This window comes from Mobula birostris, chromosome 30 (genome assembly GCF_030028105.1).
Source record: "Mobula birostris isolate sMobBir1 chromosome 30, sMobBir1.hap1, whole genome shotgun sequence".
Lineage (NCBI taxonomy): Eukaryota > Metazoa > Chordata > Chondrichthyes > Myliobatiformes > Myliobatidae > Mobula > Mobula birostris.
In genome coordinates, this window is record NC_092399.1 from 5766136 (window position 1) to 5793353 (window position 27218).

Here is a 27218-nt window from a genome sequence, read left to right on the forward strand (position 1 = left end):
AACCATAGAATGGTTTCCTTAAGGGAAAATTTTGCAGGACAAATAGGCAGGAATGCTTTAAGGAAGTAACAGGCAGGATAGTCAAAGGGGAATTGGTAGTTGTGTACTTGGATTTTCAGAAGGCCTTTGACAAGGTGCCACACATGAGGCTGCTTAACAAGTTAAGAGCCCATGGTGTCACAGGAAGGATAGAGCATTGGTGAAGCAGTGGCCGATTGGCAGGAGGCAAAGAGTGGGAACAAAGGAAGCCTTTTCTGGTTGGCTGTCAGTGACTAGTGCTGTTCCACAGGGGTCTGTGTTGGGACCGCTTCCTTTTACGTTATGTGTCACTGGTTTGGATGATGGAATTGATGGCTTTGTGTCCAGTTTTGTGGTCGGTATGAAGATAGGTGGAGGGGCAGGTTGTTTTGAGGAAGTAGAGAGACTACAGAAGGACGTGGACAGATTAGGAGAATGGGCGAAGAGGTGGCAGATGGAATATAGTGGTGGTAGGTGTATGGTCATGCACTTTGGTGGAAGAAATAAAAGCGTAGACTGTTTCCTAAACAAAGAGAAAATTTACATATCTGATGTTCTAAAGGCTTTGGGAGTCCTCATGTAGGTTTCTATAAAAGTTAGTTTGCACTTTGAGTCAGAAGTCAGAAGACTGAGGGGCGACCTGATTGAAACCTATCGAATGCTGAAAAGCCTCGATAGAGTGGATGTTGAGAAGTTATTTCTTATGTTGACTGAGGGAGTCTAACACCAGAGGACACAACCTCAGAATAGAGGGGCGTCCTTTTAGAACAAAGATGAGGAGGAACTCCTTTAGCCAGGAAGTGATGAATCTGTGAAATCCGTTGCCACCGGTGGCTGTGGAGGCCAAGTCTTTATGTATATTTAAGGCAGAAGTTGATAGATTCGTGATTAGTCAGGGCATGAAGGGTTATGGGGAGAAGGCAGGAGAATGAGGGCCGAGAGGGAAATGAATCAGACACAATGGAATGGCAGAGCAGACCCGATGGACCAAATGGCCTAATTCTGCTCCTATACCTTATGATATCAGGAGAGCTAGGTTTAAAATAAATGGAATGAAGGCCCAGAAGTGAATTGAGGAACTGCCCCCCCCACCCTCGCCAACCAAAGGGTTATGAAATCTGGAATGCATCACTTTCACAAACTAATTGGCACTTTCACAAACCAATTCAATGAATATCTGACAAGGTCTAAATGGAACTAGACAACAGGGTGACCCGTTGGGGCACCCTTTGAGAGAAGGGTAGTGCAGTCTGATGTGACCAAAATGAGCATTAAATTTTCCTGAATGCTATTGGTATCGCTTTGCTTTGGAAACTGAAGTAGAAAACCTCAGCTTATTAAAGAAGAAAGACACGTAGCAAAGCAAATATAGCTGCTCCTCATTTAACGAAGAACACTTTCTATGGCATCATTTCTGGTTTATCTGCCACCCTTGTGCCTCTCGTTGTCATTCTGGAGAGGTTCAGTCCTTTCATCCCCCGTCTCTTCATCTCTTCTGCTGGTTGTTGTTTGTCTCTGATCCTGGAGACGTGCATGCATCTCCTCCTCTGTCTCTTCTTCTGTCATTCTTTTTTTGTCCTGACTCTTTGATCCTGGAGTCGTAGAGCCCTGGCCTCATCCGATTCTTGTTCTCTCCCTCTCCTTGCCGCTTCCCGATGACGTTTGGCGTCATCTCTTGACCATAATGTCCCCCTTCCCTTTCCACATGGCATAATTAGGCTGACCTTTTTGTTTTACCCTAATGCTGGATAGAAGATACGAAGCAGTAACACCAAAGGATACTGATTATTCTTGATTATGTGGTTGGCGCTCTCCTAAATGGACGTGATATAGTCACCGCTGTCCTTTCACTGCAGCAAAGGGTTTTATGGGTGTCTCGAAGTACGTCATAACAATAAGATTTAATTATCTTTTATTGATGGGTCGCAGTTAGATCTGTCCCAATCCTGCACATGCCGATGGTGATTAGCAGAATGTGACCCCTTGAAATAGAGCTGCCCTGCCCTTTTGCTCCAGTAGGTGTCACTGCTGAGGCTGGCCATGCCCATGTGTCAGACTGTGGCGTCCCGATTTCCATGATGGCCGATCGGGTCTCGGGTGAAACGCAGCCTGTTGATTTTTGGCGAATGAGCAATTTTATACAAATATATAACCCTGAACTTTGCCTGCATTCTGTAAGTTAGCGCATTTTAATTTGACTTAGCCAAAAAAAAGTGCCGCTATAATGCAGCGTTTGTGCTAATTGGAGGTCACAAACAGACAGACAGAGCATGAGACTTTTAGTATTATATAGATGGTAATGGGAAACATCTGTTGGATGAGATGAGGTTGAGAAGTGCTCTCAGTGCTGACATGTGCCCAGTGGGCCTAATGACCTTCCTCTTTGCTTTAAGGTTCTGTGATTCATTCATTCTATTCATAAATAAAGACTCCCTCCTGTTCCAATTATCAGAATTGGTTAGCACGATGAGATAGATCTTCAGGTAGTCTTGAGTTCATTCAACAGCAGAAGTGTGCTGACCTCTGATTGTGTTTGTGCAGTGCTGGCCTTCTCCGATGACAATGAGTTCTTGGCGTACGGGCTCAGTAAGAGTGGCTCTGACTGGGTCACAATCAAAGTCATAAAAGTTGAAGGTCCTGAGGATCTACCAGACACCCTGGAAAGGGTGAAGTTCAGCTGCCTCTCCTGGACGCATGATGGAAAGGGAATTTTCTACAACCGCTATCCAGATCAAGAAGGAATTGCGGATGGTACGTGGGAAATACTGTGTTTGTGAAGAGTATGCATTGATTACACTTTGGAAAAAGTCTTGAGAGAAGCTAGCCAAGTGAGTGGTGAGCCTAATGGTATTTACAACAATGTGGGATGGCCTTCATACCTAATGGAAGCCATTCTTATGATAGAGGGTTCACTAGGTAAGTTAATCGCCCCAAGAGGAGATGTTCAGCAGCCTGAAATTTTATGAAGAATGAAAGGGAGTTTTCAGGGATAATTTTTTTTCCTAGCAGGATAGTCTAGATACAGGGCTCAAAATAAGGGGAGGTCCATTCAGGACTTGGGTGTGAAGAAATTCCTTCTTGTAGAGGGTAGTGAACCTTTGTAATTCTGTATAGAAGAGGGTTGTGAAGAACACTCAAGGCAGAGGGGGAAAGAGTTTTGAATATTAGGAATATGGGCTCAGTGTTAGAAAGAGGCGCCAAAATAAAATGTCTGCCATGTGAAGTCTCGTTATAAACATTTCCAGCATCCTCTGTGATGAGTCTTTGTACCTCCTCCGTGGGGAATGCATGGATTTTCCCTGGGTGCTACGGTTTCCTCCCTCTGTCCAAATACATTAGGTTAATCAGTCATTGCAAATTGTTCTATGATTCCTTTAGGGTCAAACTGGGGTTGTCAAGGGTTGCTGGACAGCGTGGCACAAAGCTCCTATTCCCCACTGTATTTTTTTAAATTTAAAAACACCAGGGTATTCATTTGAAAAAGATCTTACTGCTCTGACACCGGACCAGCAGACCAAGTAAACTTGGTCCCCTTTGAGTAAGATAGAAGGAGCCTTAATTCTCCAGTTTGAGGCCTGAAATATGTAAGCATGTCTTGCCCAGATTCGAGCGAATGTGTTCACTGTAGATGCACACACACCATTGGACGATGGAACCCGAAATGACAGCGTAGGCATGCCGATACATAGGCATACAAGTGATTCCAGCCACGTAATGCACTCTTGGAACGAAATCTTTGTCCCACACCCTCGACATCATCATTATGTGTCGCGTCCCTGCACCCTACACTGAAAAATTGGCACTTTCAGTGATATCTTGCATTGAGGCCCCATTTGCCAATCTAAGACACAGACACTATCGTGTGGAATTAGCTGAAGTGAGATCATTCTTCCCCGTCTCCTGGTAAAATCCACAATTGATGACTGAAAACAAGGTTATGTTGTCATTATTTTTTGCTGATTTGAGAGCTTGATGTGCAGTGATTGTCTGTTACAATTCTCATATTTTTAGCGCTTCGGGGAAGTACTGGTAGTAAAATGCTGTTGTATGTAGCTCAAGAAAGATGCAGTATAAATCTAAAGTTATTTTTGTAATATCTTCTTCCAAACGTGATTGACTCCCCGCCAAGCTCTTCTTGTCTTATCATCTCTTCCAGCCCAATTGTTTTTTCTGTTGTTACTTTGACTTTACTTCAAACCCTTGAGCTGCCATTTCTCTTCACTAAAGAAATCCATTTGTGTCTTTCTGTATTGTGTCAGACTCTCTCCCGTGTTTTGTTTGCTGATTGTACTCAATGCATGATGTATTGATGGTCCATCTTTCCCAGGCACTGAAACCACATCCAACATTCACCAGAAGCTCTACTACCACGTGCTCGGCACCAACCAGACTGAGGACATCCTGTGCGCAGAGTTCCCGGATAACCCCAAATGGAAAAGTGCAGCCACGGTATGTACTTGTCTGTCTGTCAGCCTATTTACAGTGCAAAATATGCCCTCCCAGCCCCTCAAACCGTGAGGCCCAGCAACCCCTGATTTAACACTAGCCTAATCATGGGACAATTTACAATGAACAATTAACCTACCGACCGGTACGTCTTTGAGTTATGGGAAGAAACTACGTGGTCACAGGGAGAACTTACAAACCCTCTACAGGCAGCTGTAGGAATTGAACCCATGTTGCTGATACTGTAAAGCTGTGTGCTAACCACTACGCTACCATGCCGCTGTACCGTGTTGGGTAATGTTTCATATGAGAGCGTTTGATGGCCTGTAGTCACTGGAATTCAGAAGAATGAGGGGTGACCTCATTGTATCCTATCAAATGTTGAAAGGCCTCAGTAGAGTGGATGTGGAGAGGATGTTTCCTGTGCTGGGAGAGTCTAGTGTAACCCAGGTTAATTAAACCCAAAATTGTAGTGTTAGAAAGTTCCACCTGCGAAGGGGTGAAAATTTGGGTGGCAGGGTGGAGCTATATCTCTACCAAAGGAAGTGTAAGGCACTCCTTCTTTCTGTTAGCCTGCAAGTCACCCTTGGCAAGGTGTAGCACCTGCTTAGCATCCTCCCACCCCCACCCCCCAAATCAGGATCACGAAAGGCCACGGGAGCAGGTGGTGGATGGCCGTAGGAGCAGCCGGTGCAAATCACAAGTCCTGGTTATGACGCTAGGCAGACAATCTCTGAAGGACACGGATAATGACTGGGGTCACACTGCCCAGAAGAAATACAGTGGATTCTGGTTAATAGGGCCATTGGTTAATCGGTGCAGCTGCTTATTTGGAATGACTCTTCTAAAAAAAAAAAAAAAAAAACAAAAAATAATTGAGAAAATAGCCAGGATTCCTTTCATTTATTTGGGATACCCGCTTAATTGGGAAAGGAAGCTTGCCGAACAGTTTCTAACTAGCATTAGTCGAGTCCACTTGTGTGGCCATTAAGGCACCACACTGTGCTTAGAGCGAATGCTTTTTAAAGAGCGTCATGTTTGTGTGTTTGTGTTCAAAAACTAGTGATTTTTTTGGTGAGAAGCATTAAGACAATTTGGAACTGTTATGCTCACCACAGTTTCAAGCATTCAGGCTTGGAGTTGCAAGAAACAGCCAGGAGTGAAAATGAAACTATTTTACTACTTCAACAAGTTAGGCACTATGAAGAATTTAAAGGTATCAGCAATCATCTTGAATGTTACAATGAAAATGAAGATTTGCAGGATGCTGTCGTCAAAAGCATTGTATAAAGTCAACCCATTATCTACACTGATTTTGTATATTCACAGTCAAAAGAACACGGAAACGTACACTGATCGAATTCCTCCATCGATAACTGTTAATAAGTAATGCACAGTTTTATCGTGTTGTAATTTGTTCTGCATTTCTTTTAAATGTATGATTTGCTACTCAGTTAATATTAGTTTTTAACTATTTCCGTGAAACTTCAGCTAATTGGGAAAGCCGCTTAATTGGGCCAAAATGTACTGGTCCCGATATGTCCCAATGAACCGAAATCCATGGTAGTTAATTTTGTTTGCTTTCATTCAGGTTTCTGACGATGGTCGCTATGTAGTATTATCCATTCATGAGGGTTGTCAGCCCAAGAACCGGGTCTGGTACTGTGACCTGCACCAACTACCAAATGGCATTACTGGTAGGTACCTGCTGAAAACCGCCTGTTTCTCCTACAGCCTCTTCGCTTTTTAGGCACACGTGAACGTTTATTTGGCATAGACCACTGACAGCAGCTCACCAGAGTCCTCGGTCCTGGGCCGACAGAAAGTTGATCGACCCTGTGGCTTCCGCTTCCATCACATGACCCTTCCTTCCCCCCCCCCCCCCACCCCAGGGTGGGGTCTTTGGAGCTCCTGTTGGCATTCCTGGAGCTCTGGGTTTGCTGTCCCATGACAACCCTCTGCCTTTCGGAGCCAGGTTTGAGACTGTTCATGGCGGAGTTCGCAAGCATTATTCATGGCCTCTGTTGGACCATGTACGCTGCATCGTAACTGTCAAAGTCTCTACGCAAGCCTGGGCAGTATGATATGGAGAGCAAGCTGCTGCCCCAGCAGCAAGTTCCCACTGGCCTGAATCCAAAGGAATGGCAGAGTCCGGTACAGTTTGATACCAGCGTCATTGCAGGAGTTGCCAGCCAGCATTGAACTCAATGAGGACTCTCTTAAGGACTCCAGCTGGATTTTCCCCTCGGGGTTTACTGAGTGGGTATGGCCACAAGGCAGCGGAGATTTGAGAGCAGAGTTTTCCCTCTAGGTGAGCTGCCAACTATAGCTGGCGAGCCCCATCTGCCTGAAGTGACTGGTAACCTGGTTTTCCCCTTCTCCTGTCAGTAGGAACGGTTCCGCTGGGCTTGGTACTAAGGCACACATGAAGGCCAGGAGCTGGACTTGGTTTTCAGAGGCTATTTGAGATTGGGAGCATTTAATAAGTAGAAGGAACTTATCCCCTCTACCTCCCCCCCCCCCCCCCCGCTATGACAACCTTTTCAAGGGAGATGTTATTTTTTACAGGCCTCCTTCCCTGGGTTAAACTGATCGACAACTTTGATGCAGAGTACAGTTATCTCACAAATGAAGGACCTGTGTTCACATTCAGAACGAACCACAATGCTCCTCGCAATCGAGTCATCAATATTAACCTGGAGCAGCCAGCTATGTCAGAGTGGAGGGAACTCATCCCCCAACATGAGAAGGATGTCTTGGGTAAGATCTTACAGGGCTCTATACACTGATTGGAAGTTTGTACCAAATATGTGTTTTTTTTTCAATTCTTACTATTCCACATTTCAGACTGGGCAACCTGTGTCAATGATAAGTTCCTCGTCCTGAATTACCTAAAGGATGTGAAGGACACCCTGCAGCTGTACGACCTTGCCACGGGAAGATTCCTCAAGGACCTCCCCCTTGATGTTGGCAGCATTTCTGGATACAGTGGACGGAAGAAGAACAAGGAGATCTTCTACCAGTTCACCTCCTACCTGACACCAGGTAGAGTTCGCAAGGGGGGGGTGGATTCATAGATCACAAGATTAATGTCACTGGCGAGCTGAGCCACAAAGAAAAATGAATCAAGCTATTTATTAGGGGGTTGAGAGGTTATCGGAATTTGTGCAGAGACTTAGAAAAGTGAAAAATTCTGTCCTCCGTATGAACGAAAGGATTAAAAGAATAGCGACATTTCTCACATGTACGTCCAAGTGTGCGCTGTTTGTGTCAAATCAGATAAGCGAGGATTGCGCTGGGCGGCCTGCAAGTGTTGCCAGGCATCTGGCACCAACATTGCATGCCCGCAACTCACTAACCCTAACCCACATGTGTTTGGAATGAGGGGTCACGGGGGGCACACTAACTCCTTACAGACAGCACTGGGGATTGAATCCCAGTCAGTGATCGCTGCCGCTGCAGAGCGTTGTACAAACCATACTGCCCTAAATCACTCGAGAAGGTACAACAAAAATAACCAATGGGAATAATTCAATTCTTCAGCCAGTGGGTATAGCCCAGCTACCCTGTATCCTTCATAATAGGGCAGCACGGCAGCACAACGCTTTGCCGTGCCAGCAACCTAGGTTCGATTCCCGCAGCTGCCTTTAAGAACTGTCTACATTCCCCCCCCCCCCCCCCCCCCGTGACCGCGTGGGTTTCCTCCGGGCTCTCTGGTTTCCTCCCACAGTCGAAAGACCTACCGGTTGGTAGGTTAAATGTTCATTGTAAATTGTCCCGTGATTAGGCCAGGGTTAAATCGGGGGTTGCTGGGTGATGCTGGAAAGGCCTGTTCCAAACTGTATTTCAATAAATAAACAAATAAAGGGAACATTGTTCCAAGGGAACAATGCCTGTGGCTCCAGTCCATGCTTTTAACTGAAGTCTTTTGATCCTGGAATCATTTTGGCAAAGCTCCTCTACCCCCTGTCCACATCCTTTCCTCTGCCAATACATCAATTGCGGTGGAACCAATGCCTGGTGATCAGTCATCATTACACCCTTGTCCTCGTGCTCGGTGCTTCAGGATCCAGTAACCTTTTAGCCATTACTTCAGTCTGTCCTGCTACCTTCATTGTACAAACACCCCAGAACTATCTTTGCTTGTATCCCTTTACAACTGTGCCCTCAATTCATATTTTTTCCTTCTTCCTAGCAAATTGTAAGACTTTCTCTACATCCTGCCTGCCAAGACCACTTCTCTGTCTTTGTGTCCTTGTTACCTATTATTATTTACCCCTTATAGTGTGTACCCCTTTGGTGCCATGATAGTGTGTGTGTGGTTAGCACAACACAAAGTTCTGGTGTGTATGTACAATGAAGGTAGTAGGACAGACTGAAGTAATGGTTACAGCTTGGGCCACTGGAGTTTGGAGGTTCAGTCCCAGCATCCTCTGTAAGGAGTCTGTACCTCCGCCACATGGAATGCCTAGGTTTTCTCCAGGTGCTCTGGTTTCCTCCCACAATCCAAAGATCAACCGGGTAGGTGAACTGGTCATTGTAAATTGTCCCGTGATTGGGTTGAGGTTAAATTGGGGTCGTCGGCGGGTTGCTGGGGGTGGTGGTGCTCCAAGATATGGAAGGGCCTATTCCACGCTTTATCACCCACACCAATGAGGTAAGGGACCAAATAATGTGGTGGAAGCTTGAGGGGTTGGTTGATCTGTTCATCTTCACATAGAGGCATTCAACTGAGTCATGTCCATAGAACCACACCTTTGGTCATGCACCAGTCCCAAGTACCAAGTGTCACCCTAGCCCAATTGGACCTTGGATCACAAGGGGCTGCCCATCGAGGTACCATTTGATGACGGTTCCATTGGGAAGTGTTTATTATCGATGTCCACATTCTGTGACTGAATAAAAGAGAAGAGAAATTGTTGATTGAGTTTGTCCTGAAATGAGTATTCGATGAAAGTTGTTCACCGATTAGTTTGCGTTCTATGCCAGGAATCATCTACCACTGTGACCTGACTCAAGAGATGCTGGAGCCTAAAGTTTTCCGAGAAGTGGAGATCAAAGGGTTCGACTTCTCTGATTATCAGACAGTTCAGGTGAGACAGTAAGGTGCTGAGACCAGGTGAATAGGTGCAGGTCCTGGAAGCTTAAGGAAAAGAAAAATCCAGCATCGTGACTGGTTGGGTTCATAGAAATATAGAAACATAGAAAATAGGTGCAGGAGTAGGCCATTCGGCCCTTCGAGCCTGCACCGCCATTTATTATGATCATGGCTGATCATCCAACTCAGAACCCCGCCCCAGCCTTCCCTCCATACTCCCTGATCCCCGTAGCCACAAGGGCCATATCTAACTCCCTCTTAAATATAGCCAATGAACTGGCCTCGACTGTTTCCTGTGGCAGAGAATTCCACAGATTCACCACTCTCTGCGTGAAGTTTTTCCTAATCTCGGTCCTAAAAGGCTTCCCCTTTATCCTCAAACTGTGACCCCTTGTTCTGGACTTCCCCAACATCGGGAACAATCTTCCTGCATCTAGCCTGTCCAATCCCTTTAGGATTTTATACGGTTCAATCAGATCCCCCCTCAATCTTCTAAATTCCAACGAGTACAAACCCAGTTCATCCAGTCTTTCTTCATATGAAAGTCCTGCCATCTCAGGAATCAATCTGGTGAACCTTCTTTGTACTCCCTCTATGGCAAGGATGTCTTTCCTCAGATTAGGGGACCAAAACTGCACACAATATTCCAGGTGTGGCCTCGCCAAGGCCTTGTACAACTGCAGTAGTACCTCCCTGCTCCTGTACTCGAATCCTCTTGCTATAAATGCCAGCATACCATTCGCCTTTTTCACCGCCTGCTGTACCTGCATGCCCACTTTCAATGACTGGTGTATAATGACACCCAGGTCTCGTTGCACCTCCCCTTTTCCTAATCTGCCACCATTCAGATAATAATTTGTTTTCCTGTTTTTGCCACCAAAGTGGATAACTTCACATTTATCCACATTAAATTGCATCTGCCATGAATTTGCCCACTCACCCAACCTATCCAAGTCACTCTGCATCCTCTTAGCATCCTCCTCACAGCTAACACTGCCACCCAGCTTCATGTCATCTGCAAACTTGGAGATGCTGCATTTAATTCCCTCATCCAAGTCATTAATGTATATTGTAAACAACTGGGGTCCCAGCACTGAGCCTTGCGGTACCCCACTAGTCACCGCCTGCCATTCTGAAAAGGTCCTGTTTATTCCCACTCTTTGCTTCCTGTCTGCTAACCAATTCTCCATCCACATCAATACCTTACCCCCAATACCGTGTGCTTTAAGTTTGCACACTAATCTCCTGTGTGGGACCTTGTCAAAAGCCTTTTGAAAATCCAAATATACCACATCCACTGGTTCTCCCCTATCCACTCTACTAGTTACATTCTCAAAAAATTCTATGAGATTCGTCAGACATGATTTTCCTTTCACAAATCCATGCTGACTTTGTCCGATGATTTCACCGCTTTCCAAATGAGCTGTTATCACATCTTTGATAACTGACTCCAGCAGTTTCCCCACCACCGACGTTAGGCTAACCGGTCTATAATTCCCCAGTTTCTCTCTCCCTCCTTTTTTAAAAAGCGGGGTTACATTAGCCACCCTCCAATCCTCAGGAACTAGTCCAGAATCTAACGAGTTTTGAAAAATTATCACTAATGCATCCACTATTTCTTGGGCTACTTCCTTAAGCACTCTGGGATGCAGACCATCTGGCCCTGGGGACTTAACTGCCTTCAACCCCTTCAATTTACCTAACACCTCTTCCCTACTAACATGTATTTCGCTCAGTTCCTCCATCTCACTGGACCCTCTGTCCCCTACTATTTCTGGAGTATTTATGTCCTCCTTAGTGAAGACAGAACCAAAGTAATTATTCAATTGGTCTGCCATGTCCTTGCTCCCCATAATCAATTCACCTGTTTCTGTCTGTAGGGGACCTACATTAGTCTTTACCAGTCTTTTCCTTTTTACATATCTATAAAAGCTTTTACAGTCAGTTTTTATGTTCCCTGCCAGTTTTCTCTCATAATCTTTTTTCCCCTTCCTAATTAAGCCCTTTGTCCTCCTCTGCTGAACTCTGAATTTCTCCCAGTCCTCAGGTGAGCCACTTTTTCTGGCTAATTTGTATGCTTCTTCTTTGGAATTGATACTATCCCTAATTTCTCGTCAGCCACGGGTGCACTACCTTCCTTGATTTATTCTTTTGCCAAACTGGGATGAACAATTGTTGTAGTTCATCCATGCAACCTTTAAATGTTTGCCATTGCATATCCACCGTCAATCCTTTAAGTGTCATTTGCCAGTCTATCTTAGCTTATTCACGTCTCATACCTTCAAAGTTACCCCTCTTTAAGTTCAGAACCTTTGTTTCTGAATTAACTATGTCACTCTCCGTCTTAATGAAGAATTCCACCATATTATGGTCACTCTTACCCAAGGGGCCTCTCACGACAAGATTGCTAATTAACCCTTCCTCATTGCTCAAAACCCAGTCCAGAATAGCCTGCTCTCTAGTTGGTTTCTCGACATGTTGGTTCAAAAAACCATCCTGCATACATTCCAAGAAATCCTCTTCCTCAGCACCTTTACCAATTTGGTTCACCCAATCTACATGTAGATTGAAGTCACCCATTATAACTGCTGTTCCTTTATTGCACACATTTCTAATTTCCTGTTTAATACCATCTCCGACCTCACTACTACTGTTAGGTGGCCTGTACACAACTCCCACCAGCGTCTTCTGCCCTTAGTGTTACGCAGCTCTACCCATATCGATTCCACATCTTCCCGGCTTATGTCCTTCCTTTCTATTGCGTTAATCTCTTCTTTAACCAGCAACGCCACCCCATCTCCCCTTCCTTCATGTCTATCCCTCATGAATATTGAATATCCCTGAATGTTGAGCTCCCATCCTTGGTCACCCTGGAGCCATGTCTCTGTGATCCCAACTATATCATAATCATTAATAACAATCTGCACTTTCAATTCATCCACCTTATTCCGAATGCTCCTTGCATTGACACACAAAGCCTTCAGGCGCTCTTTTACAACTCTCTTAGCCCTTATACAATTATTTTGAAAAGTGGCCCTTTTTACTGCTTGCCCTGGATTTGTCGGCCTGCCACTTTTACTTTTCTCCTTAGTACTTTTTGCTTCTACCCTCACTTTACACCCCTCTGTCTCTCTGCACTGGTTCCCATCCCCCTGTTGTGAACTAACCTCCTCTCGCCTAGCCTCTTTAATTTGATTGCCACCCCCCAACCATTCTAGTTTAAAGTCACCTCAGTAGCCCTCGCTAATCTCCCTGCCAGGATATTGGTCCCCCTAGGATTCAAGTGTAACCCGTCCTTTTTGTACAGGTCACGCCTGCGCCAAAAGAGGTCCCAATGATCCAAAAACTTGAATCCCTGCCCCCTGCTCCAATCCCTCAGCCATGCATTTATCCTCCACCTCATCGCATTCCTACTCTCACTGTCGCGTGGCACAGGCAGTAATCCCGAGATTACTACCTTTGCGGTCCTTTTTCTCAACTCCCTTCCTAGCTCCCTATATTCTCCTTTCAGGACCTCATCCCTTTTCCTACCTATGTCATTGGTACCTATATGTACCACGACCTCTGGCTCCTCACCCTCCCACTTCAGGATATCTTGGACACGATCAGAAATATCCCGGACCCTGGCACCAGGGAGGCAAACTACCATCCGGGTCTCTGGACTGCGTCCACAGAATCGCCTATCTGAACCCCTTACTATCGAGTCCCCTATCACAACTGCCCTCCTCTTCCTTGCCCTACCCTTCTGAGCTACAGGGCCAGACTCTGTGCCGGAGGCACGGCCACTGTCGCTTCCCCCGGGTAAGCTGTCCCCCCAACAGTACTCAAACAGGAGTACCTATTGTTAAGGGGCACAGCCACCAGGGTACTTTCTATTACTTGACTCTTCCCCTTCCCCCTCCTAACCATGACCCACTTGTCTGCCTCCCGTGGCCCCGGTGTGACCACCTGCCTGTAATTCCTCTCTATCAACTCCTCACTCTCCCTGACCAGACGAAGGTCATCGAGCTGCGGCTCCAGTTCCGTAACGCGGTCCCTTAGGAGCTGCATCTCGATGCACTTGGCGCAGATGTAGACGTCCGGGAGGCTTGGAGACTCCAGGGCCTCCCACATCCGACACCGAGAACAGCAAACTGCCCTCACACTCATACTGCCCCTCTCCTCAAATAACAACAGAAAATGAATGCCAAACCTTCCTCGCCTCGCCCGTTTCCGCCTAAGCCCGTTGAGCCGAAGCCCTTAAGTCTTCACTATGCTCCCGGCTCACTCCGCCGCCCGCAAATTACGCTGCCCGCTCTATGAGGCTCTGTTCCTTTTAAATCTGCCACGCTGCACTGCCCGACGTCACATGCCTGCGCAGTCCCGCCTCTCAGAACGCCGTTGGAGAAAAAAAAATAACGAAAATTTCAAAAATGTCTTTCTCGGCACTCCCACTCAGACTCTCAGACTTCCTTCTTCGAATCAAACCCGAAGCAGGATTTCTGCCCTTTTAAACCTGCCGCGCTGCACTGCCCGACGTCACATGCCTGCGCAGTGCATCACTCGGATATCTCTTTCAGTCCTTGACTGACAGTAGCACTGGTACCCCACAGCTTCCACTACCTGAGTTTAACCCTAACCCTGACCTTGGGCGCAGTCTGTGTGTAATTTCCATGTTTTCCTCGGGGCCATGTGAGTTTCCTCTGGGAGTTCTAGTTTCCTCTAAAATCCCAACGATGTCTAAGTGTGTAGGTGAGTGACTAAATCTGAGGGTTGTTAATGAGAATATGCTGTGTGATTAGTGTAGATAGGTGCTTGATGGACAAAGGGGGCCAAAATTTATGTTTACTCCCTCTATGATTCTTTTGGACCCTCTTGCTGGACATAGGCAAGGGCATTCATCTGTACCTCAGCAACTAAATACTGGCCCCACATCAGAGAAGAATGCTTATAATTACCCTAATTATTAAATTGAAACTTCTTGCTCATTGTAGAGACTAGAATGCCCCCAATTTTATGCAGTGTTTCTAGGCCAGCTGATTACAGTGATGAGAGTGTAGTGATTGGACTTGGTCATGGCTTAGAAACAGAAGGGATTGACCATTGTCCTTGTTTATCATGTCCGTTGACCTCCTTTATCTGAAGGAGAAGGTGTTGGCTAAAGCTGGATCCATCTAGGACAGGGGTGGCCAACCTTTTACATTCCATGCGTCAATTTTTTCACTCACGAGTTCAGATGCGCCATACAACTCTTGTACCCCCCTTCAATTCTTGTAAAAATATGTTAATATAGAACTCGTATGTGAAAAAAAATCGCATCTGAACTCATGCGTGAAAAAATTGACACATGGAATGTAAAAGGTTGGCCACCCCTGATCTAGAATCTCCCAACTCATTAACAGTGTCTTGTCATTTAGTAAGAACCATGCATGAATGTAGCCAAATGAAACACTGTTCCTCTGGAGCCAAGATGCAAAGCACATTACCAACAGCACACTGCAACTAGCACATATGGGTATGATTTTTCAAAAATGCGGTCATAAAGAAAAAAAATAATATAGCCCAAGTCCCTGAGTGACATGATTGTAGATTCATGTGGGTCTGGCTATTATATCACTCAACTATCATACACGTTTAAGCATTGACCTTTCCACAATATGTTTCCCTTTTGCTCAGGGGTGGTCAGGGTCTTGATGGGGCTCTTGCCAAGGAGGGAGTAGGGGGGAAATATGGGAGAGTTGATGGCAAAACACAAGGCACGGCCATCTGGATGTTTACTGATGAGGCCAGGTATTGAGTGCTTGCTCTATCACATCTGTTACTTTCTCTGTCAAAGGTTTTTTACCCGAGTAAAGATGGGACAAAGATTCCAATGTTCATTGTCCACAAGAAGGGGATAAAGCGAGATGGTTCCCACCCACTGTTCCTGTACGGCTACGGAGGATTCAACATCTCGCTCAGTCCATATTACAAGTAAGTTACAGGTTCCACTGAGCTCATTCGTACGGTTAAACCTGAAATGGCAACTTAATTCAACATGGAAGACTGTGCAACCTACGTTGGAGCATGGAGCAGTGCTGGGCAACAGCATTCAGGGTAATCTCACCAACAGAGTAGAGTTGACACATGAAGCAGTGTAGTACAGCACTGGCCACTCAGCCCATGATGTTCTGCTGACCTTTTAACCTACTCCAAGACCAATCTAACCCAGGGGTTCCCAAACTTTTTTATGCCCTGGACCCCTACCATAACCGAGGGGTCCGTTGGACCCCAGGTTGGGAACCCCTGATCTAAGCCTCACCTACATAGTCTTCCATTTTTCTTTCATGGACGTGCCTATCCAAAAGACTTTTCACTCTCCCTTATGTATCTGCCTCTACCATCACCCTTGGCAGCACGTTCCATGCATCTCCTTGTAAATATAACCTATCTCTGACATACCCCTCTCCTTTCCTCCAATTATCTTAAAATTATACTCCCTTGTATTAGCCGTTTCTGCCCTGGGAATAAGCCTCTGGCTGTCTGCTTGATCTGTGACTCATATCATCTTATACTCCCCTATCAAGTCACCTCTCATTCACCTTTCCCTCATTGCTCGTGAGGGAAAAGCCCTAGCTCTCTCAGCCTATCCTCTTAAGACATGCTGTCTAATCCAGGCAGCATCCTGGTAAATCTCCTCTGCATCCTCTCTAAAGCTTCCACGACCTTCCCTTAATGAGGTGGCCAGAATTGAACACTGTACTCCAAGTGTAGTCTAAGCAGAGTTTTATAGACCTGCCAGGCTTTATAGAATGTAACCTTGCAGTTCTTGAACTCAATCCCCCAACTGATGAAGGCCAGCACAGCATGCATCTTCTTAATGACTCTAACCCTGTGCTCTGCCTTCATACAACCTTCAAAAGCGTATCACTTCACCCTTCTCCACTTTGAACTCCATCTGCCTCCTCTCTGCCCAGCTCTGCATCCTATCAGTGTCCCATTGTAACCGGTGGCGACCTTCTGCACTATCCATGTATATTATGGTATGCTTTTCTTTTAAAGCAGATTGTGACTAGGCGCCTGGGATTACAGATCAACAATGTTTTTGCTTTAAACTGGTTTAACTTAAAAAGAATCCTATTTTCACCGAGTAAAGGTCCAAAAGCAGATTTGAAGGATGAGACCGGAGATAAAGGGCTGAATTATAACTGCTAGGTTTAAAGTGACTGAAGGATTCAATATTGCAAAGAAGAAATATATTTCCCATAGTGGGAAAGTTCAGTACAAGGGTCTAGCTTTAATTTTAAAGCTAGGTTGTTTGAGAGCAAAAGCAGGATGTTGAGATACATCCTAGGATAGGCTGGGTCACAGCATCAGTGGTGTTACCCGGGGTCAATGGGTGTGTCAGGTCTTTCAACATCAGACGCTCTCACCCAGCTGATCCAGCCAGAGTTGATCAGGCCTGGCTTGTGTCCCAGCAACATTGGCCCAAGGGTCACACCTCTTGGCCCATAGCCATCTGGAGGGTCGTTCAGCAGCCCCTGTGACGGTCCCGATGGCTCTTTTCTCTGCAGGCCCCCCCCCCATAATGCCAAAGAGAGAGAAGGTTCTGCAGAACAAGCAGTCAAAAAACTTCTACACCCCACCTCTGTAGGCTTGCATCGTGCCCTCCACCCCTGTCTCTTGCACTGCCCTACCAGCTCCTGGTACTTGGCTTTCTTATGCTCGAGCGCCTCCTCAATCCGGTCTTCCTTAGGGACTGTCAATTCTACCATGACCAGCTGCTTCGAGGTTTCTGACGGAATGACCATGTTAGGCATCAGGGATGATGATAGGATTCGTAAACGATGGATTTGGAGTATGCAGTCATCGGAAGCACTGTATGAAGGCAGTCCATTATCTGCACTCGGGTCTGCACTGATTTTGTTCACTCACTACTACTACTACTACTACTACGTCGACTCAGGCCTAGGGGGCTGGCGTCGGGCACGATGACGGACTCTCCACTTCTCCCTCTCCCTCATCAGTGTGTTCAGTTCATCTACATTAGCCGCGCCGCTGTCTTCTAGGAGCGTGTTGACCATAGTCTTGGGAGGGCGCCCAGGGTTCATCCTCCCATACTTGGGCTCCCATATGATGGCTAGGCTGGCAGGTAGCTCGGGGTGGCGTAGACAATGCCCTGCTAGTTGCAGTCTTCTCGCCTTGATTTTAGTGGTGAGCATCGGTAGGTTGTTATAGAGCTCAACGTTCATCAGGTGCTGTTGCCAACTCACATCAAGAGCCATCCAGAGCATTCGTGTATAGCAACCATCTAGAGACTTTCGCATAGTCTTGGTGAGCGTCCACGTCTCGCATCCGTATGTGAGAATGGACTCTGACTGCTATGAAAATCTTCTTTATAAGCCCTCTGGTCAGGTTCGACTTCCAGATTTCCTTCATGTCGATCATAGCCCTCCACGCCAGCGCCTTCTGTATCTTTATGTCCTTCTCCGAACTCATCATTCTTGACCCGAGGTACTTGTAGTCAAAGACTTTCTTAATAATATCATTCTCTATGGTCTTGAGAGTACCCTCGTCACAGTTAAACTCCATGTACTCTGTCTTTTTAGCGTTTAGGTGAAGTCCAACTTCATTGCACTCAATTTCCACTTTTGTCAGTAGCTGCTGTGCTCCATCTGGTCAGAGAGCAGGACTATGTCATCTGCAAAATCGGGATCTGTGAGCGTAACTGGTCTGACCCTTTTGGTTTGCCCTGGTTTTATGGTAAAACCAAGCTTGTCATGATCTTTGGTAGCTTGACGCAGAGCGTAATCAAGGACGATTATAAAGATGTAGGGTGCCAGGGTGTCTCCTTGCAGCGCTCCAGCTAAGAGCTCAAACACTGCAGTTTCTCTGTCTGGTGATACAACTTTCGCCATGGTTTTGGTATAGCTGGACTCTATTGCTCTCAGTAGATGGTCTGGCACTCCGTAAGCGTTCAGGATCTTCAGCCTTTTACCTTAGATTGTTCACTTAGAGTTAAAAGAATACGACAGAGTACAATTCCTATTAGGAACTAATACCCAGTTACATCGTACTGTCATGTATAGGTACATAATGTGCAGTAATAAGGAATCTGGCTTGATTACTTCCTCTCTGGCAAAGGGGCTGTAAACCGATGGTGGAGCCCCCTAATGGCAGTTTAAAGAAATGCACAGGATTTCTTCATCTGTCCCAGCAATGTTTTTCACTCAATTAAAAATCACAAAGACCGATTACTTTGGCATTCATCTCATGTTTTTTTTTGGGAACTTCATCGGATTTAAAATATATCAATATCCTGAGGGCATTAAGGAGGCTGCAGAATTTTTTCACTGAACGAATAAAAATTAACAGCTTAAATATATGTCAATTGAAAGTCATCAGTTATAATCAACATATTATCCTTCCTAACTTCCATCATCTCCAAAGGGACCCATCTACACCTTCCCCACTATTCTCCCTCCCAGAACTTATCCCTGCAAGCAGCTAAAGTGCTTCACCTGCCCATTCAGCTGCTCCCTCACCTCCACTCAAGGCCCCAGACAACTCTGCCAAGTAAGGCAAGCATTCACCTGCAAATCCTTTATTGTGTCTGGTGTCTCCGATGCAGCCTCCTCCACGTCGGTGGGACCTGTTATAAATTGGGGGACGACCTCACTGAACACCTCCACTCCATCCGCCACGGATGGATCTTCCCGACGGCCAAACATTTTAATTCTGATTCCCATTCGAGTTCTGACATGTCGGTCCAAGGCCTCCTCTTGTGCAAAGATGAGGCCACCCTCAGGGTGGAGGAGCAACACCTATATTCCATCTGGGTAGCCTCCGACCTGATGGCATGAATGTCGATCTCACCTTGCAGTAAAAAAAGTCCCCTCCCCTTCCCCTCTTCTTCTATTCCCCACCCTGGCCTCTTACCCCTTCTCACCTGTCTATCACCTCCCCCGGGTCCCTTCCTCCTTCCCTTTCTCCTATGGTCCACTCTCCTCTGCCATCGGATTCCTTCCTCTCCAGCCCTTTACCTTTCCCACCCACCTGGTTTCACCTATCACCTAGCTATTCTCCTTCCCCTTCCTCTTCTTAATCTGGCGTCTTTCACTTTCCTTTCCAGTCTGAAGGAGGGTTTCAGCCTGCAATGTCGACTGTTTATTCATTTCCATAGATGCTGCTTGACCTACTGAGATCCTCCCACAAAATGTTGGAGGAACTCAGCAGGCCAGGCAGCATCTATGGAAAAAAAGTACAGTCAACGTTTCGGGCCGAAACCCTGCTGACTTCCTCCAGCGTTTTGTGTGTGTTGCTCGGATTTCCAGCATCTGCAGATTTTCTCTTATTTGTAATGTGTGTGTTGCATCAATTATAATTATTGATTGACTCAAGACCTCCAAATCCAAGTGACCTACTTGCCTTTGAAAGTGTAGATTCTTATACAGTGACCTAAAATAGTTCAAACACTTGTGGTTACATCTGCAATTCCTGTCGTTTGTTTAATTGCTGCTCTGCTGTGTTTCCAGTGTGTCATATCTGATATATATCAGGCACCTGGGTGGGATTCTCGCTGTGGCTAACCTACGAGGAGGTGGGGAATACGGAGAAACTTGGCATCAAGGTAGGAAACTTTGAATCTTCACTTCAGCTACTTTTCTTGTAATCCTGTACATGGAGCTGGTTGAAAGAATATGATGTATCCTCTTGACTATAATAAAAGTCTGAATGTATCCTCTTGAGAAACTGAAATCAGAGTAAGAATCAAGTTATTTATTTATTAATCAGGTCCTGATGAAGTGTCTCTGCCTGAAAGGTCAACTGTTTAGTCATTTCCATAGATGCTGCCTGACCTACTGAGTTCCTCCAGTATTCTGTGTGTGTGTTTGCCTTGGATTTTCACCATCTGCAGATTTTCTTGTGTTATGTATTTATTTGTTGAGATTTGGCACAGAATAGGCTCTTCCAGCCTGTTGAGCCACCTCACCCCCACTATTTAATCCTAGCCTAATCACAGACAAAATGCAATGACCAATAGTCACCAACCAGTACGTCTTAATATCACTGGCAAATGTCATGAAGTTGCTATTATGCATCAGCAGTACGTGATGCTGAGGTACATACTCGAATGCACTGGGACACATCAGCAGTGATGTAACCTGGGGTCATTGAGTGTTTCGGGTCTTTCAAAATCAGACACTCTCCCCCAGGCGACCTAGTCAGGGTTGCCCAGGTCCTGGCTTGTGTCCCAGCAGGACTGGTCCACGGGTCACACCTCTTGATCCATGGCCATCTGGAGGCTCGCTCAGCAGTCTCGGTGACAGTCCTGAGGGCTCTTTTCTTTGTAGCTCCTGTATTGCCAAGGAGAGAGCAGATTCTGCAGAGCAAGCAGCCAGCAAAACTTCTACATCCCACCTTGGTAGGCTCGCATCGTGCCCTCCACCCCGTCCCTGGCACTGCTCTACCACATCATAATATAAACTAAATGACAATTAGAAGTATATATTAGATTATGAGAACACTCAGTCCTCTTTTTATTGTCATTTAGAAATGCATACATGCATTAAGAAATGACACAATGTTTCTCCGGAGTGATATCACAGAAAACAGGACAAACCAAAGACTGACACTGACAGAACCACATAATTATAACATATAGTTACAGCACTGCAAAGCAATACCATAATTTGATAAATAATAGACCATGGGCACGGTAAAAAAAAAAAAAGTCTCAAGTCCCAATTGACTCGCGAGTCCCCAATAGCAGGCAGCAAAAGGGAGAAACTCCCTGCCATAAACCTCCAGGCACTGACAACTTGCCAACGCCTTCGAAGCAGCCGACCGCAGCCGACACTGCGTCCGTCCATCCGAAAACTTCGAGCCTCCAACCAGCCCCTCTGATACAGCCTCCCGAGCGCCATCCTCTGCCGAGCACCTTCAACCTTGCCCCAGCCGCCGAAACAAGCAAAGCCGAGGATTCGGGGCCTTCTGCTCCGGAGATTCTGGTTACCACACAGCAGCAGCGGCAGCAAAGCGGGCATTTCAGAAGTTTCTCCAAATGTTCCTCCGTTCTCTCACATGTCTCCATCAAATCAGGATTGTGCGCGGTACCCTACATGACAGATTACAGATATCATTCACCAGAGAGGCTGCGCGTGCCGCGTTGTGCCGCCATCTTCTCCTCCTCCTCCTCCTCCTTATATATAAAACATAGAGTTAAACTAGTAGTGCAAAGAGAGAGGGAAGAATACTGAGATAGTTTTCATGGGTCCGTACTTTCATATCAGAACTTAAACCATCAGATTGATCTAAAAACCATCAAATCCAAACAGCCTGGGAAGGAAATTTCCCATCCTTACCTCGTTAGGCTCTTGCATGTGCTTGCAGGCACAGTCACTGGTTGCATTACTCGCATCTATTGGAACTCTGGTCATCATCCCTGCATCTGCTTGACTCCAAAATGTTTGGCTTGATCTCAATCCTTCAGAATAAAGGGGTGGATTAGTAATCTGAAATCACTGCATGGGTGCAACTGTGCCATTGAATGTTAGGTCAGTGGATAGAGATCTTGAGTAACACACACAAAGTGCCGGAGGAACTCAGCAGGTCAGACAGCATCCATAGGCAGTTGGCATTTCTGGTCCAGACCCTTCATCAGATCGAGAAGGGAAGGGAGAAAAGGAGATGTGGGGGGCTAGGGGGAGTACAAGCTAGCGGATGAAACCAGGTGAGTGGAGAGATGAAGTGAGAAACTGGAAGGTAATATGTTGAAGTAGTAAAGGGCAGGAGAAGAAGGAATCTGAAAGGTGAGTGGACCACAGGAGACAGGGAAGGAAGAGGGACACCAGAGGGAGATGAAGGGCAGATGAGAAGAAGAGAAGGGGTTGGAGGAGAGCAAGAATGGGGAATGGAAAAAGAGTGAAGGGGGAGGGGGAGAAATAACTGGAAGTTGGAGAAATTGTTGTCCTATCAAGTTCGTTCTTCTATAGCACTTTAGTTCTGCCACCTATCACCTCTCACCTTCCCAATTCCCCTACACCTACCCACCTTCTTACTCATCTGGCCTCACCCATTACCTTCGAGCTAGTCCTCCTTCCCATCCTCCCACCATTTAATTCTAGCATTTCCCCTACCTTTCCAGTCCTGATGAAGGCTCTCAGCCAGAAACATCAACTGCTTACTCTTCTTCTCAGATGCTGCCTGGCTTGCCGAGTTCCTCCAGCATTTCACAAACGGGTTATTCTGCAGGTGCTGGAAATCCGGAGCTACTCTCACAAAATGCTGGAGGAACTGAGTAGTGCCAGACTTGTCTCCACTCCACGTGTGATGAACTTTTGTCTTTTCTTCTCTGCAGCCGGGATTCTGGGCAACAAGCAGAACGCCTTTGATGATTTCCAGAGTGCAGCCGAGTATCTGATCCAGGAAGGGTTCACCTGCCGAGAGAAGCTGACGATCAACGGAGGCTCAAACGGAGGCCTGCTCGTTGGTATGGCAAATATTCTTGTACGAGAGTTGCATTGATTAGTGGACTGTCTGACTGGTATATTATGCTCCTTGCGCCGTACTGTAACAGTGGCCAAAATGCGATGTCTTTAGAATGAGAGCCAAGTACAAGATTCTGCCCCAGAGTGCTGATCTGCACTACAGTCTCAGTACGTCACGTCTGAGCGTCAGTGGATCTTGCTTACATGGATTTTCAGAAGCCCTTTGACAAGGTTCCGCACGTGAGGTTGCTTAACAAAGTGGGAGCTCGTGGCATTACAGGAAAGGTACTGTAGCGTGGATAGAAGATTGGCTGACTGGCAGGAGGCAAGGAGAGGGAATAAAAGGGGCCTTTTTTGTTTGGATGCCAGTGATGAGTGCGGTTGGTGTTGGGACTGCTTCTTTTCACGTTATGTGGCCAGCTGATCGGCGAACTGAGCTGCATGGTCACATGGGTGTTAATAGGCCGCACAGGCCTCATTGGGCTTCAAGGGCCTGTTCCTATGCTATGTCTAATTAAAAGTACAAACAATTAATAAAAATGATTAACTCTTGCCTTTGGGGCAAAGAGCAGTAGCATTATATTGGATATAATGAGAAGCACATATTTAATTCCTGTAATTGAGGAACTCAAATTATGGAGAAAAGGGATGAAAGTTCCGTTTGACAAGGGTAATCAATGTTGTGGAGAGGTCCAACTGATGACACAAAAATTGGGGGTGTAGCGGGCAGTGTGGAAGACCATCATGGCTTGCAGTGGGATCTGGACCAGCTGGAAAAATGGCAGATGAAATTTAATGCAGACAAGTGTGAGGTGTTGCCCCAAACGGGGTAGGTCTTAAGGCTGATTTATACTTGTGCGTCAGATGGATGCCGTAACCTACGCAAGTGGCCTACGCGCGTTGTGAGCATGTATACTTGTGCGTTGATGTGTCTGCGTCGCTCTGCAATTCGGGCACGTCGCGCATGTGCACACACCTGCCCGCGCAAGGCTTCATGGTCATGGTAGTCTTTCTCGGGGTAAACAAGCTTAAAGCAAGTGTCTTTTATTGTAAAAGTGAAATGTGTCCTCCATAATTTCGGAGGTCTGTAAAGCTTTATGGAAAGCATTGCAGCCAGAGTTCCTTCCCTGCCCTTCAGTCGCCCGATGGGAAGCTCTTGCAGCGTAGGAGGAAATGCGATGCTACCAAGTGGACCAATCACAGTTGTTGCGGTCTGCGTTGCCGCACCGTGTAGTTACATTTTGGGAGAGGTGCACATCAGGCTACGGTGTAGCGATCCACGTAGGCTCTGCATAGGATTAGCGGCAACACTGTACCTACGGCGTCGAGTTGACGCAGAAGTATAAATCAGCCTTTACACAGTGAACGGTAGGGCACTGAGGAGTGCGGGAGAACAGAGGGATCTGGGTACAAAAGTCCATACTTTGTTGAAAGTGGCATCACAGGTAACTAGGGTTGTATTGAGTACAGGAGGTGGGGTGTTATGTTGAAATTGTAGAAGACATTGGTTAGGCCTAATTTGGAGTATTGTGTGCAGTTTTGGTCACCTACCTACAGGAAAGATGTAAATAAGATTGAAAGAGTACAAAGAAATTTTACAAGGGTATTGCTGGGTCTGGAGGACCTGAGTTATATGAAAAGATTGAATAGGTTTGGTCTTTGTTCCTTGGAATGTAGAATATTGAGAGAAGATTTGATAGAGGTATACAAAATTATGAGGGGTATAGATAGAGTAAATGCACGCAAGCTTTTACCACTGAAGTTGGGTGGGACTACAACCAGAAGTCATGGGTTAAGGGCGAAAAATGAAAAGTTTAAGGGGAACATGAGTGAAAACATCACTCAGAGGGTCGAGAGAGTGTGGCACGGGCTGCCAGTGCAAGTGGTGCATACAAGCTCGATTTCAATGTTTACAAGAAGTTTGGATAGGTACATGGAAGGCTGTGGTTCCAGTGGAAGTCGCTGGAAGTAGGCAGATTAGTTTGGCACAGACTAACTGGGCTGAAGGCCGCCTTCTGTGCTGTATCTTTTCTGTGAGTCTACAGAGATGGTCAGTTCCTGGGTTATCACCGAGCCCATGTCCTCAGAGTGCATTTAGAGTTCTTCAAGTAGCCTGGCAGGCCATCATTATCAAAATATAATTGTGTGTTGCCATAGGTTCAGTCTGGGATTGAGTTCTGAGTGAAGAGAAAGTGTTTTACTGAGCATGTATTCACGGTAAGGACAAGGGGATCATACAGTGGGAAAGGGGCCAGCTCGACACTGGAAGCTCAGTGTGACAGGGAGCAGATGCAGAAATCTGGAGGTATTTCAGAGGACATTGTGAACTAAGATGGATGGGGGGTGGCGTGGTAACGAGACGCTATTACTGCTCGGGACGTCGGAGTTCAGAGTTCAATTCCAACGTCATCTGTAAGGAGTGTGTACTTCCTCCCCGTAGAATGGGTGGGTTTCCTCCAGATCCTCCCATTTCCTCCTACAGTCCAAAGACTACTGGGTAGGTTAGTTGGTCATTGTAAATTGTCCCGTAATTATGTTAGGTTTAAATCAGGGACTGTCTAAGGTTGCTGGGGCGATGCTGCTTGAAGGGCCTAAAATAAATAAGTCTAGCACTCCAAGTTTTAAAAATTGGAAGTTGTGGACTGTACATCCAGGTCATTACTGTAAATGAAGAATAGCAGTGGCCCTAGTACCAACCCTGAGTAACTCACTGTACACTTCCCTACTGGCAAGAACAAACGTCAGTACAATTTCTGACTGAAGGGCCGGAACGGCCTATTCTGTGCTGTATCTCAATAATTAAATAAATAGGTAGATTTTGTGAAAGGGTGTGATTGTTCAAACGTCTCCTGTCATTAGCTTCCGTGATGTGTAAGGTCTACGACTGCCGTCTCTCCCACAGCTGCCTGTGTGAACCAACGGCCCGATCTGTTTGGCTGCGCAGTCATTGAGGTGGGGGTGTTGGACATGCTCAGGTATCACAAGTTCACCATTGGTCACGCCTGGACCACTGACTTCGGCTGTGCTGACAAGAAGGAGGAGTTTGAGTGGCTGATAAAGTGAGTAAGCACTTCCTCTCTCATATTACTGAACCTCAATCAGTACTATCACTGTCACATGTTGTGAAATTTGTCGTTTTGCGGCAGTGGTACAGTACAAGACATAAAAAATACTATTATGGTGTAGTGGTAAGAGCAATGCTGTTATAGTTCGGACCGTTTTGGGGTTCCGAGTTCAATGCCAGCACTCTCCTGTACTTCCTCCTCCCTTGACCTTTCCCCTGTGTGCTCATTTCCTCCCACAGTCTAATTGGTCATTGTAAATTGTCCAGTGATTAGGTTAGGGTTAATCGCATTTGCTGGGACAGTGTGGTTCAAAGGGCCAACTCTCCGCTATATCGCTAAATAAATAAATAGACACATGCTGTAGGTTGTGTAAAAGCCATAATGAGGTAGGCTCAGGCTCAGGCTCAGACCACTCAGAAATCTGATGGAGCTATGAGGGAGGAGCTGGCCAAAGTTGACTGGAAGGATACCCTAGCAGGGTTGACAGTGGAACAACAATGACAGGTATTTCTGGGAATAATACAGAAGGTGCAGAATCAGTTCATTCCAAAGAGGGAGAAAGGTTCTAAGGGGAGTAAGGGGCAACAAGGGAGGTCAAGCACAGTATAAAAATAAAAGAGAGGAAGTATAACATAGCAAGGATGAGTGGGAAGCCAGAGGATTGGGAGACTTTTAAGAGCAACAGAAGATAACTAAAAAGGCAATACGGGGGTAAAAGATGAGGTACGAAGGTATGCTAGCCAAGAATATAAAAGAGGATAGTAAAAGCTTCTTTAGGTATGTGAAGAGGAAAAAATTAGTTAAGACCAAAGTTGGGCCCTTGACGACAGAAACGGGTGAAATTATTATGGGGAACAAGGAAATGGCAGACAAGCTGAACAGGTACTTTGGACCTGTCTTCACTAGGGAAGACACAAACAATCTCCCAGATGTAATAGTGGCCAGAGGACCTAGGGTAACAGAGGAACTGAAGGAAATTTGCATCAGGCACAAAATGGTGTTGGGTAAACCGATGGGACTGAAGGTTGATAAATCCCCAGGGCGTGATGGTCTGCACCCCAGGGTACTTAAGGAGGTGGCTCTAGAAATCGTGGATGCATTGATAATCATTTTCCAATGTTCTATAGATTCAGGATCAGTTCC

General features: G+C 46.1%; 1 protein-coding gene across 1 annotated transcript in view; it reads left to right on the forward strand.

The window, feature by feature from the left end:
• The window catches only part of LOC140190549 (prolyl endopeptidase-like), a 43681-nt gene that overhangs the window by 10107 nt on the left and 6356 nt on the right, over positions 1–27218 (forward strand). Inside the window, exons 5-14 of the mRNA XM_072247213.1 lie at positions 2560–2769; positions 4346–4467; positions 6056–6161; positions 7033–7224; positions 7312–7509; positions 9454–9557; positions 15378–15514; positions 20056–20150; positions 22881–23012; positions 25913–26069. Coding sequence (XP_072103314.1) covers positions 2560–2769; positions 4346–4467; positions 6056–6161; positions 7033–7224; positions 7312–7509; positions 9454–9557; positions 15378–15514; positions 20056–20150; positions 22881–23012; positions 25913–26069 — 1453 coding nt within the window. The remainder of the gene's footprint in view (positions 1–2559; positions 2770–4345; positions 4468–6055; positions 6162–7032; positions 7225–7311; positions 7510–9453; positions 9558–15377; positions 15515–20055; positions 20151–22880; positions 23013–25912; positions 26070–27218) is intronic.